The 16,368-nt window shown below is 35.0% G+C and overlaps 3 protein-coding genes across 3 annotated transcripts; 1 reads left to right on the top strand and 2 right to left on the bottom strand.

Annotated features, from left to right (window-relative positions):
* Positions 1-916: 916 nt before the first annotated feature.
* Positions 917-5,481, bottom strand: LOC111294925 (uncharacterized). Its single transcript, XM_089744119.1, has 7 exons — positions 3,496-5,481; positions 3,216-3,306; positions 2,960-3,117; positions 2,512-2,563; positions 2,332-2,408; positions 2,117-2,210; positions 917-2,021 (listed from the first exon to the last, which is right to left on the bottom strand). The coding sequence occupies exons 1-7, from the start codon at positions 5,128-5,130 to the stop codon at positions 1,216-1,218; spliced, it is 2,913 nt and encodes a 970-aa protein (XP_089600245.1). The 5' UTR covers positions 5,131-5,481; the 3' UTR covers positions 917-1,215.
* A 1,035-nt stretch (positions 5,482-6,516) lies between these two features.
* On the bottom strand, positions 6,517-8,062 carry LOC111295546 (uncharacterized). The gene has a single exon (XM_089742930.1). It carries the CDS (start codon positions 7,284-7,286, stop codon positions 6,774-6,776), a length of 513 nt encoding a protein of 170 aa, XP_089599056.1. The 5' UTR covers positions 7,287-8,062; the 3' UTR covers positions 6,517-6,773.
* Positions 8,063-13,592: 5,530 nt separating this feature from the next.
* On the top strand, positions 13,593-16,257 carry LOC111295360 (actin-like). Its single transcript, XM_022888819.2, has 5 exons — positions 13,593-13,715; positions 14,216-14,285; positions 14,397-14,790; positions 15,224-15,837; positions 15,931-16,257. Exons 2-5 carry the CDS (start codon positions 14,226-14,228, stop codon positions 15,994-15,996), a joined length of 1,134 nt encoding a protein of 377 aa, XP_022744554.1. The 5' UTR covers positions 13,593-13,715; positions 14,216-14,225; the 3' UTR covers positions 15,997-16,257.
* Positions 16,258-16,368: the final 111 nt, after the last annotated feature.

A 16,368-nucleotide genomic window follows, 5' to 3' on the forward strand; every position in this document is an offset into this window, starting at 1 on the left:
ACTTCTCTAGGAAGTAATCATCAAGCAAGAATCGAAAAACCTATCCCTTGTAACAAAACCTTTCTTTATAAAATATGTTTGGCTAAAAAACCTCTCTTCTCTTTTGGTGATTCCATCTTCCTTTTTCCATAGTTACATCTTTTAGCTTCATCTTTCTCTTCAATCTATTCAAAGTTTGCAGTGATACAAGTTGAGTATGCTCTGCAGTTGCCATATTATTATGGATCCTCTGCAACAGAAACTCTTGTTAATATGTTAAACAGATCATTGATCCCTTTTCCTCAGCTAAAGAAAAGTCATACCGCCTCAAGATCATACTAATAGTAAGTTACTATAGTGAAAGACATATCTCCATAAAAGTCAGGCCCTCAGTTCGACGTTAAGCCAGGAAGGCGCCAGAGTCTTGAACACCGGCTAGAATACCTTGGTTATATGTCTGATCTATGGAAAGCTTATCGTTGGTATTATCTTGTCAAGTTTGATCGATCTACACGCTGTTATCATAGTACCAGATAGTATTGTCAGGACTCTACCACTCGGAGAGCCCGAAACTGAAGCCGTGTCAGTTGCCAGAGCCTTGGCCGTACTACCTGCCGCTGTGTATAAATGGTATCAGAGCATTAAATAGTATGAGACTAAGCCAAAGTTAAAATGTCGCAATGAAACCTGCAAATGTGAGTGTGGTCAATAGAAACACTTACCTGACATGCTTTATTTTTAGCTCTAGTTTCTGCCGTACTAAGAATATCATGGTTTGGTTTCCAGGGATATCATGGTTTGGTTTTAGAAATCTCTTCTCCCCATCCATCCGAGAACCTCCCACCCCTAATAATGAATAAAAGAAAAAAAATGCAAAAACAGTAACCACTCACCATTAAATAAGTACTGTAATTTTCAATTCATCAAACGGGAAATTCGAAGGAATCAAAGCCGCTTTGGATAGATAGCTGTATTGATTATTAATATACGAATGAGTCTGAAAATAAAAAAAAAAGCTTAAACTTTACAAAATTAAAAATAATAATAATAAAAATAAAAACCACTCTTGCAGTTTAATTCACTGCAGGCAGCTGAATTCCCTGTCATGAAATTCTATACCACTTCCGGTTGTTTAATTCATATTCTAAAGACAAAAGCTTTATTGGGGTGAGAGGAAGAAAAAGGAACCAACAAAAAAATTGTTTCTGGATGCTTCCATCTAAGATATACGACGTCTTAGAGGCGGCCAATTCTACGTGGTAACCCGAAATTTTGATAAACCCTGATTTCACCACCCAATGTGGCTGTCACGATTACTAGGCCCCAAGCTGTTGCTTGTGTAGGATGGTGTCCATGACCACCAACATCGAACCAAGACCAAGATGTAGACCAAGGAGATGGTTGTGTAGCAGAGGATATTGAAGGCGAATCACCGTATCTTATTGAGGCAGAACTTGGGTTGGAAGCAGAAGAGATAGAAGGCGAATCCCCAGCTCTTATTGAGGAACAAGAGTTTAGGTTGCTAGCAGCGGAAATGGAAGGTGAATCACCTTGCCTTATTGAGGAAGACCTCGAGATGGATAATGACTCGCCAATCCCAGTATCAGCACTAGAGATTTGAGCAAAATCTTCTTCTGGAGGGGTTATAGTGCTCTCTATATTGTTGTTGTTGTTCTTCTTGGGAAGTGGTGGCAAGCCCTTCTTGTTGTTGTTTGGTGGAGGGCTGTCTTCTTTGGTTGGTGATTCACATGCAGTAGTAGTTTGCTGTGGTTGGGATCGTTTCGAGTGCCTTCTTGACTGTGCTATTGCCATTGAAGGAGGTTCACCTTTTATAGTACCAGGCCAAGCGATTGCGACAGAAACATCTTTACACGGGAAGTGTTCGTGGCCTCGAGCAGTCATCACAGTTCTTTTCCCTGTGCCTGTGTTTCGAGACTCCTCACGCCTCCAAACAAATACCTGAGAGTCTTCACTTGCACTTATGACATATTTTCCATCTGAAGTAAATGAAGCTGAAATTTGACTATTGGTATTTCGAAGGCCTGATAACAAGAACATGGGCATTATTATTGGAAGTTTAAAACAAGAATGAAAAGAGATAAGAAAATAAGTCTCCAGTGTTTGTTGAGACGGGTACCATTAAATTTATAAACGACTTCTGAGCCATCCAAAATTCGTATTCGAGAATCAGCAGAAGTAACGAGTACTTCAGATGGATAAATTGGACAAAACTGTTCAGAAGTAAATTTATTTAAAACATTCCATTCATGTTACAAGTAATATAACTCAAAAAAACAATGTGGAATAGCAGAGTATATATTTAGGAACTTGAATATCAATTGCTAAGGTTACCTGGAAACCAGTAATCTTTTTAGCATTAACCTTCTTGTTTTGAATGGCAATTTGTTCTAACTGAGTTAATTTGCAATCTAGATCAACAATGGAAACGAGAATATATAATGATTTCACGGTGAGATAGTAAATTTGAACGGAAAACTATATACAAATTTGAATCAAAAGAGCAAACCATACCCTCAGTACTGTACATTCGACAACTGCCCTTATGTGAACCAATTATGGCACCCTTCAATAATGAAAACATATGTACAATTTAGAAAGGGGATGAAATTATCTTTGATGTATTTGAAAAAATTTTGTGAAAAAAGTTAATAAGGTAAAAGCAAATATATGAGCTTTTGCTCAATTGATGCAATTTCAATGTGACTCCATTTATGTTCAAGGAAATGAGAACGATAGAACGTGGACAAGACTATGGCATATGTTTGGTTAGCATTTCAAATCTTATTGAGTAACAAAAACACCTCTAAAGAATCATATCCATGGTGAAGTTGACAAATAACTACAGAGTCCATAATTATCAGACAATATTTAAGAGAAAAAGCCAAGTAAAGTCATGAATGCTGTACCATGATGAACATTATCAAGCAATCATTAGGGAGCAAAAGTTACTTAGCAGGACCTGGCCATCAGGGGTGTAGCAAGCAGCGGTAACCATTTCATGGAGATCAGTCCAATCAACAACTTGCCTATTTGGTATGTTCCAAATTCTAACTTTTGCATCAAGTGACCCACTTATAAAATAATCTTCATCCATAGGATTGAAATGTATGCAGGTTACTGCCAAAGAAAGCACAAACCAAAAACCATAAATAGGTTTCTAGTTTGATAAACTCAACATGAACTTTAGTTGAAGTTGAAATTGAATGGTATATTACCATAATCATTGTGGGCAAATAACTTTAAACAGCTCTTCGTTTCCAGGTCCCATAACCTTACAGTTTTGTCCATTGACGATGAAAGCAATTGCTACAAATCCATCAAAGTCATTCTAATAGATTAAATTTGTGGATAATAGGTGACAAACATAAATGACATGGGGCAATTGTTTGATTAGAAAAATAAAAATTACTCATCGATTTTATCTTGATCTACTATATTTGCTAATTAAATTCCTTACTTTCGTAATATTAATGGCAAGAATTCTGAGAATCAAACCTGAGATCTAGACCAGGACAAGTCCAAAATATCATCCGAATGGCCCTTGAAAGAACAGATTGGTCTGTCTGATAGCGAAAACACAGTTTCTGGCACATGGACATAATCAGGAATTTGATTGCTTTTTTTATTAGATGAGCCCTTTCCCTTCTTCTTCTTCTCATGTGGATTACCTGCAGCTTCCATAAGTCCTGATTGATCTTGGGACAAGGAGAGCGAGGGATGAACTGGTGAGCCAGTAAGCGATGGATGAAGTGGTGAACCGGCAAGCGATGGATGAAGTGGTGAACCGGCAAGCGATGGATGAAGTGGGGTTGAATTCCCTTCATTCATCGACATAATCTCACATTCCTGAACTTCCCACACATGAATTATCTTATCCTCACCAGCACTCGCTAAAAACCTTGTATCTGTACTAAACCTGATGGTCCAAATGGATCCCTCATGAGCCTGAATTTCTTGACATAAATGTAAAGCACTCAACTCCTTATAAGATTTCCCAGTTTGTCTAACTTTCACCCACTGATTATTTCCATTCTTGACATTCTTTTGATCCATTGCTAACAAATTATCCCTTTCTTTCTCCCCCCTCAAGTTCATAGAATTGGCCACCCCTTTTATACTTTTCAACATGGCTGCTCCTCTTCTCTTGCTCACCCTCAAACTCTTGGAAAGATACGAATTGAACTTTCGATCATTGGCAGGACTTCCTCGGCGCATTAACTCCTTTACCACTGGTGAATGCCCAACACATTTCTCAAATTCATCCATTGTAAATTGCTTCCCCGTTTGAAGATCACTCACCTTGTTCCACATCCCATCTTGATCATACTCGTTAACTACAAACTCTTTCCCTGTATCCAAATTCTTAATCAAGAAGAAAGCTCCGAACCTACTTTTTGAAAAAATTGAGGTTAAACCACCGCTTTGCTTAATTATACGACTATTTCCTGAATCTTTAGGGGAAGCTCTGATGCTTTCATGGTACGGATATAATTTTGCATGTGGGGTTGATATTAAAGAAGATGTTCTTGTAAGGCGTTGCTTCGATATGGAACCAAGAAGCTCTTCTTTTCTTTTCTTTTCAATCGAAAGAGACTCGATCTCACCATCGGACCTGGACCGTGGGAACAGGATGGGAAGCGGAGAGTGAGACAAATCCTGTTTCGAAGAATCTTCGTTGTTTTGATGATGGTCTGCTTTGGAAACAGTTGTAGCGGCTGCGGGAACTTCTGTTGTTGTCTGGACCTGAACGTTAGGGAACTTGTTGGAAACGCCTCGTTTGAAACTGAGAAGTTCTTTGTCAGGAGATAATCCCATGCCTTGGAAAAGCCGCTGTCTCCGCTCCCTAATGGACCCTGGAGACGCCATCCAGATATCATAGTTAGGAGTCATTGGGGTAGCCGTCGTGGCAAAAGCTCGGAACTGAGTAGGAACGGATGACACCGTGGAAGCGAAAGAAATGCGGCAGTCATCGAAATCTTCATCGTCATCATCAGACCCCGAGGAAGCCAAGTCGACTGGCACGAAAGACGATATTCTATTGTTCGATTCAAAGAACTCGTCGTCATCATCGCATAGGCCATCCCAATTCATGGCCATAGTTTTTCTTCGCTCCATTTTCCGAGCTTCCATTTTGGCACGTTTGAGAAACAAAACAAAAAACAAAAGCCTTGAGTTCAAAACTCAAGTTTGATTCTAATATTACTCTTTGTTCTTCTCCCTTTTTTTTCCTTTGAAGTGTTTGGGAGGGATTGGGAAGTAAAGAGAATGGGAAAGGATGGAAGAGAGAAAAAGAAGGGAGATTACGGTTAAGGAGTGAAGAAAAGGAATAGAAACGGTCAAACAGGGTCGTTTTTGTTTGAATGTTGATCCCATATCTCCTCACGTCTATAAGGTGGAAGGCCATTCACCATGAATTCGCCACACATTTTTTCTTGCTTCCTCATAGTTCTGGGTCAAGACTCAAGTTCATGGATTCCCACTAACTTGTTTCATAATTGTAGAAGAATATATATATTTTTTGGTACAAAGCAATTTCGGCATTAATTTAGTTAAGTCAATTCCAACTCTTCAAAATAATGTTTCATAATTTTTTTGGTTTATTAAGTATAAATTTAAAAATCAAATCAAATTCAAAATAATTCTAGTTTTTATTTGATTAAGTTTTAAGAAAGTTAAAAAATTATTGATTATTTTTTGATTAGTTGGTATGTTATTAGAATTGGTACTTGATGATTGCAGGTTCGAAAGAGTTAAATAAAGAGGTGTAATATCCTTTTTAACAAGATATATAATTAAATAAAAAAATTTAAAGATAAATTAAAAACTTAAAATAAGAAAAATCAAAAAGCCGTTGGAACTAGGCTCATTGGAGAGTGACTTGTAATTGGGCCTCGCCGCGAAGAAATAAAATATATAAGTTGGCGTTAGGATACGCCCTGTGTTGGTGAAGCCCAGCCCAACAGTTTCCAAGTCTGGGTCCTTAACCACTCGACGAACCGACTTCGGCATGTATCATCCGTAAACCCAGTTTTTACTAACTGCTTGTTATGTGCTTATTAAGCTTTCTGTTTATAAGATTATTGAAATTACATCACAGTTAAACAATTATCGACAAATATAACATTTTTTATTGTGAATTTACTTAAAGATTTTGGATGCATTTAAATTTAAATACATGGCACTCTAATAAAAGTGTATCAAATTATTAAATTTTTTTGTAATTGTTGTGTTAAAATTTAAACATTGATTATTAAAATTAAGAATCAAATACTTTATAAACAGTTCACATTAGTACTAACAACTTTTTTTTGACATGGCTTTATGGCTTATGGAGTTCAAAGAGAAATGATCCAAATATAGAATAAAAATATTAATAAAAAAGATAAAGAAGATAAATCTAAATCAGAAACTTGATACCAAAGATAGCAACTTCTGTTCTATTCCAAGTCTAGGAACAAATTCTAGCTCTTCTTTAAAGGAGCATGACACCTTGTGCACAAAAGAAGCTCGCTGGGCTGCAAATAAAGTTGGAACTCTTCTATCTTATTTCATCTTTTCCGTACTTTAACTTTACAGCAATATTATATCATAATTAAGATTCCTTAGACCAATTCCACCATGTTGATCATGATCATGACGATCGGGAATTTAACCAAGAAAATGGAAAAAAAAAAACAAGAATATTATATATATGGATTCTCATTTTACATGAACTTTTTTTTTTCTTTTATAAAATAGAGATAAATAATACTACTAATGATTACTAGGTAAAATCACCGATTCTCTTCTTTCCGAGCTCTCTTGACCTTGCGGTGCAAATCAGTGAAAAGAGGCCTAGGGAACAAGGACTCGACCTCTTGTGAAAGATTGAGTTGAAGATTCCTGCGTGTGCGTGTCCTACTACTTGGTGATGCTTTTCCTTTATTTGATGAGAGTGGCTTTGGTTTTCTTGGTGCAGGTGGACATTGTCTGATCACTGGGATTTTGTGATCCAAAGATGTTGGAGTTTTGAATCCATCATCATCATATTTTTCCTTGAATTCCCCTATAAATATCTTCTTCTTCTTTCCGATTTCCTTAGAAGCTTCTGTAACGTTGCTTTCTTCTCCTTTTTTCTCTCTATGATCTTCCAGTACTAGTCGTTTTTTATCATCTGGAGTGTCATATGAAGAAGAAGTAGCATTAGCTTGACACTCCTCTTGAAACTCAAATGCTGATCGTTTCAGAATATCGAATTCGATCCCTTCTTCTTCATTTTTAACGAGGAACAGCTCTGAATTTGACATGGTAAGAAGGGAAATCTGGCTGAATTCTGCTTACATTAAGGTCAAACTGCAAGGAGAGAATAAGAAAGAATACTGAGAGAGATAGAGAGAGAAGCTGACAAGAGACAAAGCTAGGTGAAGAAGCTAAGAAGGAAAAAGATGTTTGATATAGAGATCCTAAGCAAAGAATGGAATATAATCATCAAATCACCGTCTTTTTTTTTTCCAGGAATTCTATTATTTTAGATTTTCTTTCAGGTTTTTTCTACACTTTTGGTGAGAGTAAGAGTAAACAGTTTCAGAAGACAGAGACTTACAAAGAGAGACCGTTTAGTTTTTTGTGCATCGGATCCTTCACTCCAAGAGGTGGCTTTCCAAAGCCTCCAGCCCTCCACGTTCACCAATTACCCCTTCTCTCTCTCTTAATAAATATTTGTTTTGGCACTTACTTTTCGATCTTTTTTGTTTTACCTAGTTTTTTTTTTCTGATGGTTTCTACGAACTTCGATGTATCTATGCACGTGGTTCGCTATACATTGGGGACAATGGGTCGTTTTGAATTTGATATGATCATCAACCCCATCTCATGATAAATTATTAGCTAGGAAAACTTACATCAGATGCTTTGTTTATCTTGCAAAGGATCAACTAACCTTGACTTTTTATTATGGTTGCTAGTATTACCCAACTCTTTTTATTATTACTTTAAATGTAATTCTCCCATATATATGAAATCATTATCTAATATCTTGGGAGAGAGTTTGATTTCAATTTTCAATCATAAAAATTATAGGTTTGATCATTTGTCTTTGTCCTATGCCTATAGATCAACTTTCTCCACTCGTGTGGTAGGAAAATATGTTGAATAAAATTTTACATTTCAGTCAAATCAAAAACTTAATACAAGGGATTTTCTTCAACAACCCCCCCTAGGCTTAACTTGCTATGCATAAGTATTGTTTTTGTTTGATTTATGTACTAGGAAAGGCAAGGGAAGGCTTCTTTTTTTCATTTTCCTTTGTTTGTACAAAGAACTCTATGTTGAACGCTTGAATCTTTCTTTGACTCAAGCATCCGAATAGATTCAGGGTTTTGAAAGCAAATAAATTACTAACAGATATGGTGTATCTTCTAATCAATTGGGACTCTGCTTTGTGTATCTGTTACCACTTTTTTTTGAATAATAACAACAGAAATGGTGTAGCAAAAATAAGCATATGAATAGATTCGGGGTTTTGTGTAGCATTTTGTCAGTGACACATATATAATAGATTCGTGCTTTGTAGTGGATACTCTCATTTGGCAATGAGTCGCTTTCCATAATTTCCTTGCAGTGGAGTAACTGATACGCAGTCTTTGGGGATCAGTAACTTTGGATTCCTTCATCCCCTCAACATGGAAGGAGTTGAGATTTGGTAAAGCTTCCATACTCAACTAACGACTATCACCAGCCTTGGCCCATTATTATCAATTTAATGTAAAAATATTGTTGTTTCAACCCACAAATACTAAAAAAGATAAGTGCATAAATTTGATACTCAACACTCTTTTGAGATGATAAATTGAAGAGAAGAAAGCGAAGCAATCATCTCATGCTTGGAGTGCATTGTTTTCATCATCAGATTGTTTTACATTCTAGCTTTATTAGAAGTGAGAATCCTGCTGCCACCCCAATCAAATTCTGCCAGTATTGCAGCAAATGGGTTTTGCTTCTTATGTGATTGGAGGGTCTATAAACAAAGGAGGTGAATCCTGGAGGATGGAACTTTTTTGGGTTTAGGGATTTAAGTACATGTTAAAAACTAGTAGTTTAATAATGTATGTTTAGCAGGATAATGAAGCAAGAAACTGTTCAAACACGCACTCTCTGATGCAGAATAATTGCATGTCAAAGCACATGGATCATGATTTTGCCCCCATTGCCAACCATCATGCATGTTCCATGCCTCACAATCATCTCTACCTCTTCTTCTTTTTTTTTACAAGGAAGGCTGAAGTTTAGGCGATTGAAAATAGAGAATTGCGAGTGTTGGGACCTACCTAATCTCAAAAGAATCTAAGAAGGTGGAAACCCACGTTCACCGTCGTCGTCTCTATCTATTTCCCTCTCTCTCTTCCAATTTCAACTCACTCTTGACCCCATAAATTTCCATTTCCAGTTTGGTTTTACTTTATTAACATCCCCTTTCTTTATAAGGCTGCCATGGCATCGAAGACCGAACTATCTATGTAGTTTTGGACCAGCCCCAGCAAATCAGAACATTAAACTTTTTTAGGTTTGCATGTGGATGCTTTATTTTATTGAATCTTTATGCGTGTGTTTTTGGGAAAAAAGGTAGGAGAAAGGTTGGCGTTTGCGGTGGAGAGATTAATTAGATCAAGAGAAACTGCTGTCAACTGTCAAGTATACACCTAGGGAAGCAAAGCTTATTTGAGATGGCCCCAAGAAAGTTCCTCAAAGCAAATTTTGCTACCGGTCGAATCATTAACCCTATTTCAAATTCTAAACATTGAGTTTAAAAACTATAAAGATATATGTATGAAAGAGAGATTGAGATTCTTTGCATTCGAACTGAAAAAGTACTGTAAAATTAAGGCCATTACTGGTACTACTCCTAAAACCATTACTGCTAGCAAATTCCATCGGTCAGTGTGTGGATTTAAATGATGCATGGGATGTACTATGGGATCGATGAGACACTCACATGAAACTTCTACTGTGCTGCTCACTTTTTCACATCTATGATTCTATATGACAATGCTTAATCAATCCAGGAAATGAAAGTCCTGTAAGAGACGAGGAACATGGGATGACAGAAGGGCCTAGGACACCTAAAGAAAATGCTAGCTTGCTAGGGGATATTAGTTAACCAAACATTTACTTGATTAATGAATAGATCATACACCTGGTAAGTGGTTATAACATTATAATTTCTGAGCTGAAATAAAGTTCTTTATGTTTCAGGCTGGGTTATTACACTGCTATTCTCCACACAATGTTGCTAGGCCTAGGCATGCTAGCTGCAGAACAGTGAATATGTCGTTGGAAGTGTGACAGTAAGTTTTTGGATGAAAATAGTGTGAAGTTGTCACCTAATTCCTCTTCCACGCAGCAAGAGCAAGTTAAGTTTTGAACTTTGAAGTTAAAGAATTTCGTACAGAATATATATAGTTTTACCAGAGTACACTTCAACCCAACAATAGTTTGGACAGAAATAAGACCTGCAGCTTCTGACTTGGTTTTCCAGCAAGTTTGCATATATCAAAGCTTGCATCAGAACAACCCTTCAACATCTGCCCCTCATGATTTGATCGACTCTTCCATGCTCTGTGTAAACCATAGAAGTATTTATATGAAGTAGAGATTAGAATGTAATATGTATAATCTGATGGGGATCTGGGTCCAGATACTCACTCTGCTGTCTGGCGCACAGATTCCCTTACTTTTGGAAGATGCCTTAACCAAATTGCCAGTTGGGTTTTATATTCAGACCCTTTTGACCTTTTCTTTGAGTACAAAAAGTGATGTTGTCCACTATGTTATGTCTCTTGTTAGTGACTTAGGCATCGGCATGTCAGGATTCCAACACGTGCATATAACCTGTTAGGCAACCTTTTATGATCATGATTTACACTTCTAAGAAGATTTTGAGTTTATTTCCATTTTTTTATTAAATCTTTCTTTTGAGTATGAATCACATCCTCGTCTAAAAGTCAGAAAACCATAATGTTGGGGCCATTACTCAAATTTCAATTTCAATGTGGGCCTTGACTTGAAACTTGATCATGGTGATCATAGAGCTGAAATTGGCCATTCCCTGGAAACAGGAATAACAGATTTGATCGACTCAAAGATAGGAAACAAATTTAACATTGGATTAATTCTAAAAAAATTTTAATTTCCCTTACTCTATCTAGGGTAAAAACTAAAAGCCTGGTAACCAGATCCGTTTGATCATGATTTGGGATTCTCTCAGAGTATTGTCCGAAGGTTTCCAAGGAACCAAAGCTAGAAAGTTCAGAGAACTATGCTTAGAGTTAAGAACTCCTATAAAGCTTTTGAATTAGCCATTTCATGACAAAACCCATTTGGCAGAGTGAAATATGGAAGAATGAAAGAGGTTGTGTGAAAAAATAAAAAGATAATTATTTTTATTTGTGATTGGTAGGAGAGAAAAATGAGAAAAAAAAAAAAGAGAGGAAGATTGTTATATTTTATATTTATTTACAAAAATAATTATTCTAAAATGAAAAGATAAATAGAGGAAAAATGAGAATATAATGCATTAATTTCTAATATTTTTATATAAATATCATCTTAAAAATAGGGATCATTACGATTTGATTCGGATCGAATTTAATTTATTTTTTTTGAATATCATATAATATTATGAAAATTTAAAATTCATTTCAAATCTGTTGAACTTTCATTCGATCTAAATCAAATTTTACCTATTCAGTTCGGTTTAATTTTTTAATTTTTAATTTTTATATATTATTTTAATATAAAATCTTAATATATTTAAGTAAATTTTGATATAAAATTATTATTTTTATTTTATAAAATTTTAAAAAATATATAAAAATTAAAATATATATATAGTTCTGTTCGATTTGATTTTTTTCGATTTTTCATTTTTTGATCCAAACTTAATATATACATTTAATATTTAAACTTAATCCAAACCGAATAAAAAAAAAAAAACAATCCAAACTGAATCGAATATTATGATTTTGAATTAATTTTTAAATTTTTGAATTTTTTTTCTCACTCATATTTAAAAATGACTGTGAACGTTCTTTTAACAATTTCCGATATTAATTGCCATATACAAGTAAAAAAACATAGTAGAAAATATTGGGAAAAAAATTTACTTTAGCTTGACGGCATCCTTCCTCCGTTAGAGTTTAATAGCCCTACTTGATTTATGGTTATTAAATTGTTGGGTGAGATGCTGGGGTAAATATTATTGTAAACTATATGATTAACCAATTATTTTTGTCATTTTTTTATTTTAATCGCCTAATTATGAAAAGCATTGATTTAATCATTAATGTTTATGAAATTATTTTAAAATTTGAGTGACTAAATTGTTAGTCTCTAATCTTTGGTTAGTAAAAACCATTATTTTTCATAGTTCGATAATTAAAATAACAAAAAAATAGTTTAAAATTAGGTGAATAATCATGTAATTTACGCAAATTTTATTGGCCCATTCATTAATCTCCTCCAAGCCAGGGACGAATTTATATGAAGGTTATGGGAACAATTGTCCCTACTCGACTTTTTTTTTTTTTTAATTTATTAAAAATATATAATTTTCTTTAAAATAAAAAAAGTATCTTGTCTCATAAAATTGAAAATAAAAATTTTTTTAGATATTAGATTTGAGTTCCAACAAGTGTAAATTTTGTTCAATTATATATTAATTTATTAATAATTTGATTTCGTTTGTTTATTGAATTTTTTTTTTTAAAAAGCTTAAATTTTGAGATCTTAATTTTAAATTTAATGTAGTGTAGGCTTCATCCAATTATACTTTAGTTTATTAATTATTGGGTACAAATCACACTTTATATATATTTAATTTAATTTTTTTAAGTGAAAAATATTTATTCACTGTTAAATCAAATATTCGAATATTTTTTAATATAAATTTATTTTAATTTAATTTTAAGTTGATTTATTATTAAATTTTCTCTATTAATATATTATGTGATATATATAAGTTATTTGATTGTAATTAATTTTTTTATTTATAATTTTTATTTTATAATAAATTATAAAATTTATACATTATTAATGCATCAAATATAAATCCTAAATTATAAGTTGTAAATTCAATTGGAATTGGCAGATAGTAACAAACTTAGACAAATAATTAATAAGAATTCTCAAGAACGAAAACAAAAAAAAAACAAAAAAAATCCAAAAATTTACCCCAAAAAAATTGTTATATTTATAGACTTTAAATGTACGCCTGGTAGCTGTGGCGGATTGTACCGAGGCACACCAACCCAAATCATTCGTTCATTCCATGTCGTGAGTGGCCACATCTGTAAATACTCACAAATATTTAAGGTAAAACCGTCATCCCAAAATCCAAAAAACAGACAGCTGGATCTTCCACAACCGCCAGATCAGACTTAGCCCACTCACCTTGACCGTAGATCTTGTATCCATACGCCATCGCCGAAAAAAATGAAAAACAAAAGGTCTGAAATTCGTGCGATACCGAATTTACTGCACATTTAAGTCGCATTTCATTTTGATTTAAAAAGCTTTTAATATTATAAATAAATATTTTCGAAAAGCAAACAAACTTTGTCTGTTTTTTTTGTTTATTCTTGTCATTTTTGAAACAACCCGAGGCTCTAAAGGCGGGTAGTAGCTGAGAAGACAACCTCAAAAAACGCGAAATCACTGAAACTTTCTTCGATCATTTTTAGGTTCTCTTTTTTCGATCTTTGATTTTGTTATTTCTTGAATAATTTCCAGATTTTTTTTTCTTGATCTGTCATTTACTTCTGTTAAATCATGTTTTTATTATCTAAGTACAGTTACTTGTCATGTTTACTTGCTGATTTCTTTAACCGTTTTTGGAACATCTGAAATTTGTTTCCTCTAAACTGTGTGGATCTATAGATTTCTAAGCAATGTGTTAGTATTTCTGTTGGCAATTGGTTTGGACATTATATAATTTCTAAGCTGTTCTTTTTCTTTTTTATTTGGTTCTTTTGCCTTTTGATCTAACCGATTTCTAGTTTCTGAATGGAGATGTTGGTTGAGTTGCAAGATGTAAGGTATTAGTGATTGAATTATTTAAAAAGTTTGTTTTCAGACCAATCTATGATATTGTAAGAAATGATTTATGTTTTGAAATAATTTGTATCTACCTAGGATTATTGTTACTCCATGCGCAAACTATAGTGATGGTTTTGTCTTTCAGGTTGTAGAAGATGGCTGATGGTGAGGACATTCAGCCCCTTGTCTGCGATAATGGAACGGGAATGGTTAAGGTACTAGACCAGATTCCGTATCATTTAAATAGATTCCTTATCATTTAAATGCTATTCGAGTAAGCCGTTGTACAACTTTAACGTAACATGGTTTTGAAAATTGTTTACTAGGCTGGATTTGCTGGGGATGATGCTCCAAGGGCGGTGTTTCCTAGCATTGTTGGTCGCCCACGTCATACTGGAGTGATGGTTGGCATGGGACAGAAAGATGCATATGTTGGGGATGAGGCTCAATCTAAGCGTGGTATTTTAACTCTAAAGTACCCGATTGAACATGGCATTGTCAGCAATTGGGATGACATGGAGAAAATTTGGCATCATACTTTTTACAATGAACTTCGTGTTGCTCCAGAGGAGCATCCAGTTCTCCTCACAGAAGCGCCTCTCAACCCAAAGGCCAACCGTGAGAAGATGACCCAAATCATGTTTGAAACCTTCAATGCACCTGCTATGTATGTTGCCATTCAGGCTGTTCTTTCCCTTTATGCTAGTGGTCGAACAACTGGTAAGCCATTCATTTAGTCTTAAACTTTGATCTGTTTCAATTTGTTTCCTAATGTTTTGTGTCATTACCTTGTTTTGGGATCTAAAGGAGGGAAGATCGCCGGACTTTGTCTACTAATAATGATTTCAGTGTTGAAATACAACAGAATGATCTCTGACTAGAAAGCTTTCTTTCTGAGTTTCATTCTTCTTTGCTTGTTTAATTGCATAACCTACCTTGTTAATCATTGAGTGAACAGTTACTTACAATTTGGGATGCATAAAATTTCAAGAATAGATATGGTTTGTAAGAAATGGTCGTGTTTAGCATACACAAAGGGATTTTTTTTCCTTTACATCCTATTGCAAATCAAATTATAAATGTTTGGGAAGCAGGCAGTATTTACTAGGGTAATTCAGAGTTGTGAGATCTTTTTAATGTGTGTTTTTTGCAGGTATTGTGCTTGATTCTGGAGATGGTGTTAGCCACACGGTCCCTATATACGAGGGATACGCTCTTCCACATGCAATCTTGCGTCTTGATCTTGCTGGTCGTGACCTCACTGATGCACTGATGAAGATTTTAACCGAACGGGGTTACTCATTCACCACCACAGCTGAACGGGAAATTGTGAGGGACATGAAAGAAAAGTTGGCTTACATTGCCCTTGACTATGAACAAGAACTAGAAACTGCTAAGACCAGTTCTGCTGTTGAGAAGAGCTATGAGTTGCCTGATGGTCAGGTGATAACCATTGGGGCTGAGCGATTCCGATGCCCAGAAGTCCTTTTCCAGCCATCTATGATTGGGATGGAAGCTGCTGGTATCCATGAAACAACCTACAACTCCATAATGAAGTGTGATGTTGATATCAGAAAGGATTTGTATGGCAACATTGTGCTTAGTGGTGGCACCACCATGTTCGCCGGTATTGCTGATAGAATGAGCAAAGAGATCACAGCTTTGGCTCCTAGCAGCATGAAGATTAAGGTGGTTGCTCCTCCTGAGAGGAAGTATAGTGTGTGGATCGGTGGTTCTATACTGGCATCCCTTAGCACTTTCCAACAGGTAAGTTTATTATGCATTTATCTTCAATTGCTTTATTAAAAGCGCTCTATGAAAAGTTTCTAATGAGGAGCCCAACCTTTCCCTTGAGTGCAGATGTGGATTGCCAAAGCTGAATATGATGAGTCTGGCCCTTCAATTGTGCACAGGAAATGTTTTTGAGCACAAGCAAGGAAAAGATAGGCTTTAAGTACTGCTCTGTTTTAGGAAGTAAATGCTTCTCGCATTTTCATATTTTGGTTTCCTCGTCTGTTTTTCTTGTCCTATCACCTTCGGACAATAACCTTGAAAGGATGGGATGATTGTTGGAATATTTAAATTTTCCGTTATCATTGTTTTTTTTTTTTTGGTAGTGAGGAACGATTGCCCATCAAACTTGTTCCTTGTTTGTTAATTCTTATTATCTGTTTTATTTTTTAATCCCTACGTTATTGCTAGGTCCCACCAATGTGATGAATGAATAATCAAAATTCTTCATAGTATAAAACGATTTCAGCAAATTGTAAAGGGTTCATCCATCAAATTTGGCTCTAT

This window comes from Durio zibethinus, chromosome 14 (assembly GCF_047325235.1).
Source record: "Durio zibethinus cultivar Kanyao isolate XHJ-2024 chromosome 14, ASM4732523v1, whole genome shotgun sequence".
NCBI lineage: Eukaryota > Viridiplantae > Streptophyta > Magnoliopsida > Malvales > Malvaceae > Durio > Durio zibethinus.

Bases quoted from the DNA above. Each gene is read 5' to 3' on its own strand.
- LOC111294925 (XM_089744119.1), bottom strand. From the start codon at position 5,130: ATGGAAGCTCGGAAAATGGAGCGAAGAAAAACTATGGCCATGAATTGG. The intron at 2,409-2,511 runs GTATGGTTTGCT...TTGTTGATCTAG, and splicing joins TCGAATGTACAGTACTGAGG to ATTGCAAATTAACTCAGTTA. The intron at 2,211-2,331 runs GTAACCTTAGCA...ACTTCTGAACAG, and splicing joins AAAAGATTACTGGTTTCCAG to TTTTGTCCAATTTATCCATC.
- LOC111295546 (XM_089742930.1), bottom strand. From the start codon at position 7,286: ATGTCAAATTCAGAGCTGTTCCTCGTTAAAAATGAAGAAGAAGGGATC.
- LOC111295360 (XM_022888819.2), top strand. From the start codon at position 14,226: ATGGCTGATGGTGAGGACATTCAGCCCCTTGTCTGCGATAATGGAACG. The intron at 14,286-14,396 runs GTACTAGACCAG...ATTGTTTACTAG, and splicing joins ATGGAACGGGAATGGTTAAG to GCTGGATTTGCTGGGGATGA. The intron at 15,838-15,930 runs GTAAGTTTATTA...CCTTGAGTGCAG, and splicing joins CCCTTAGCACTTTCCAACAG to ATGTGGATTGCCAAAGCTGA.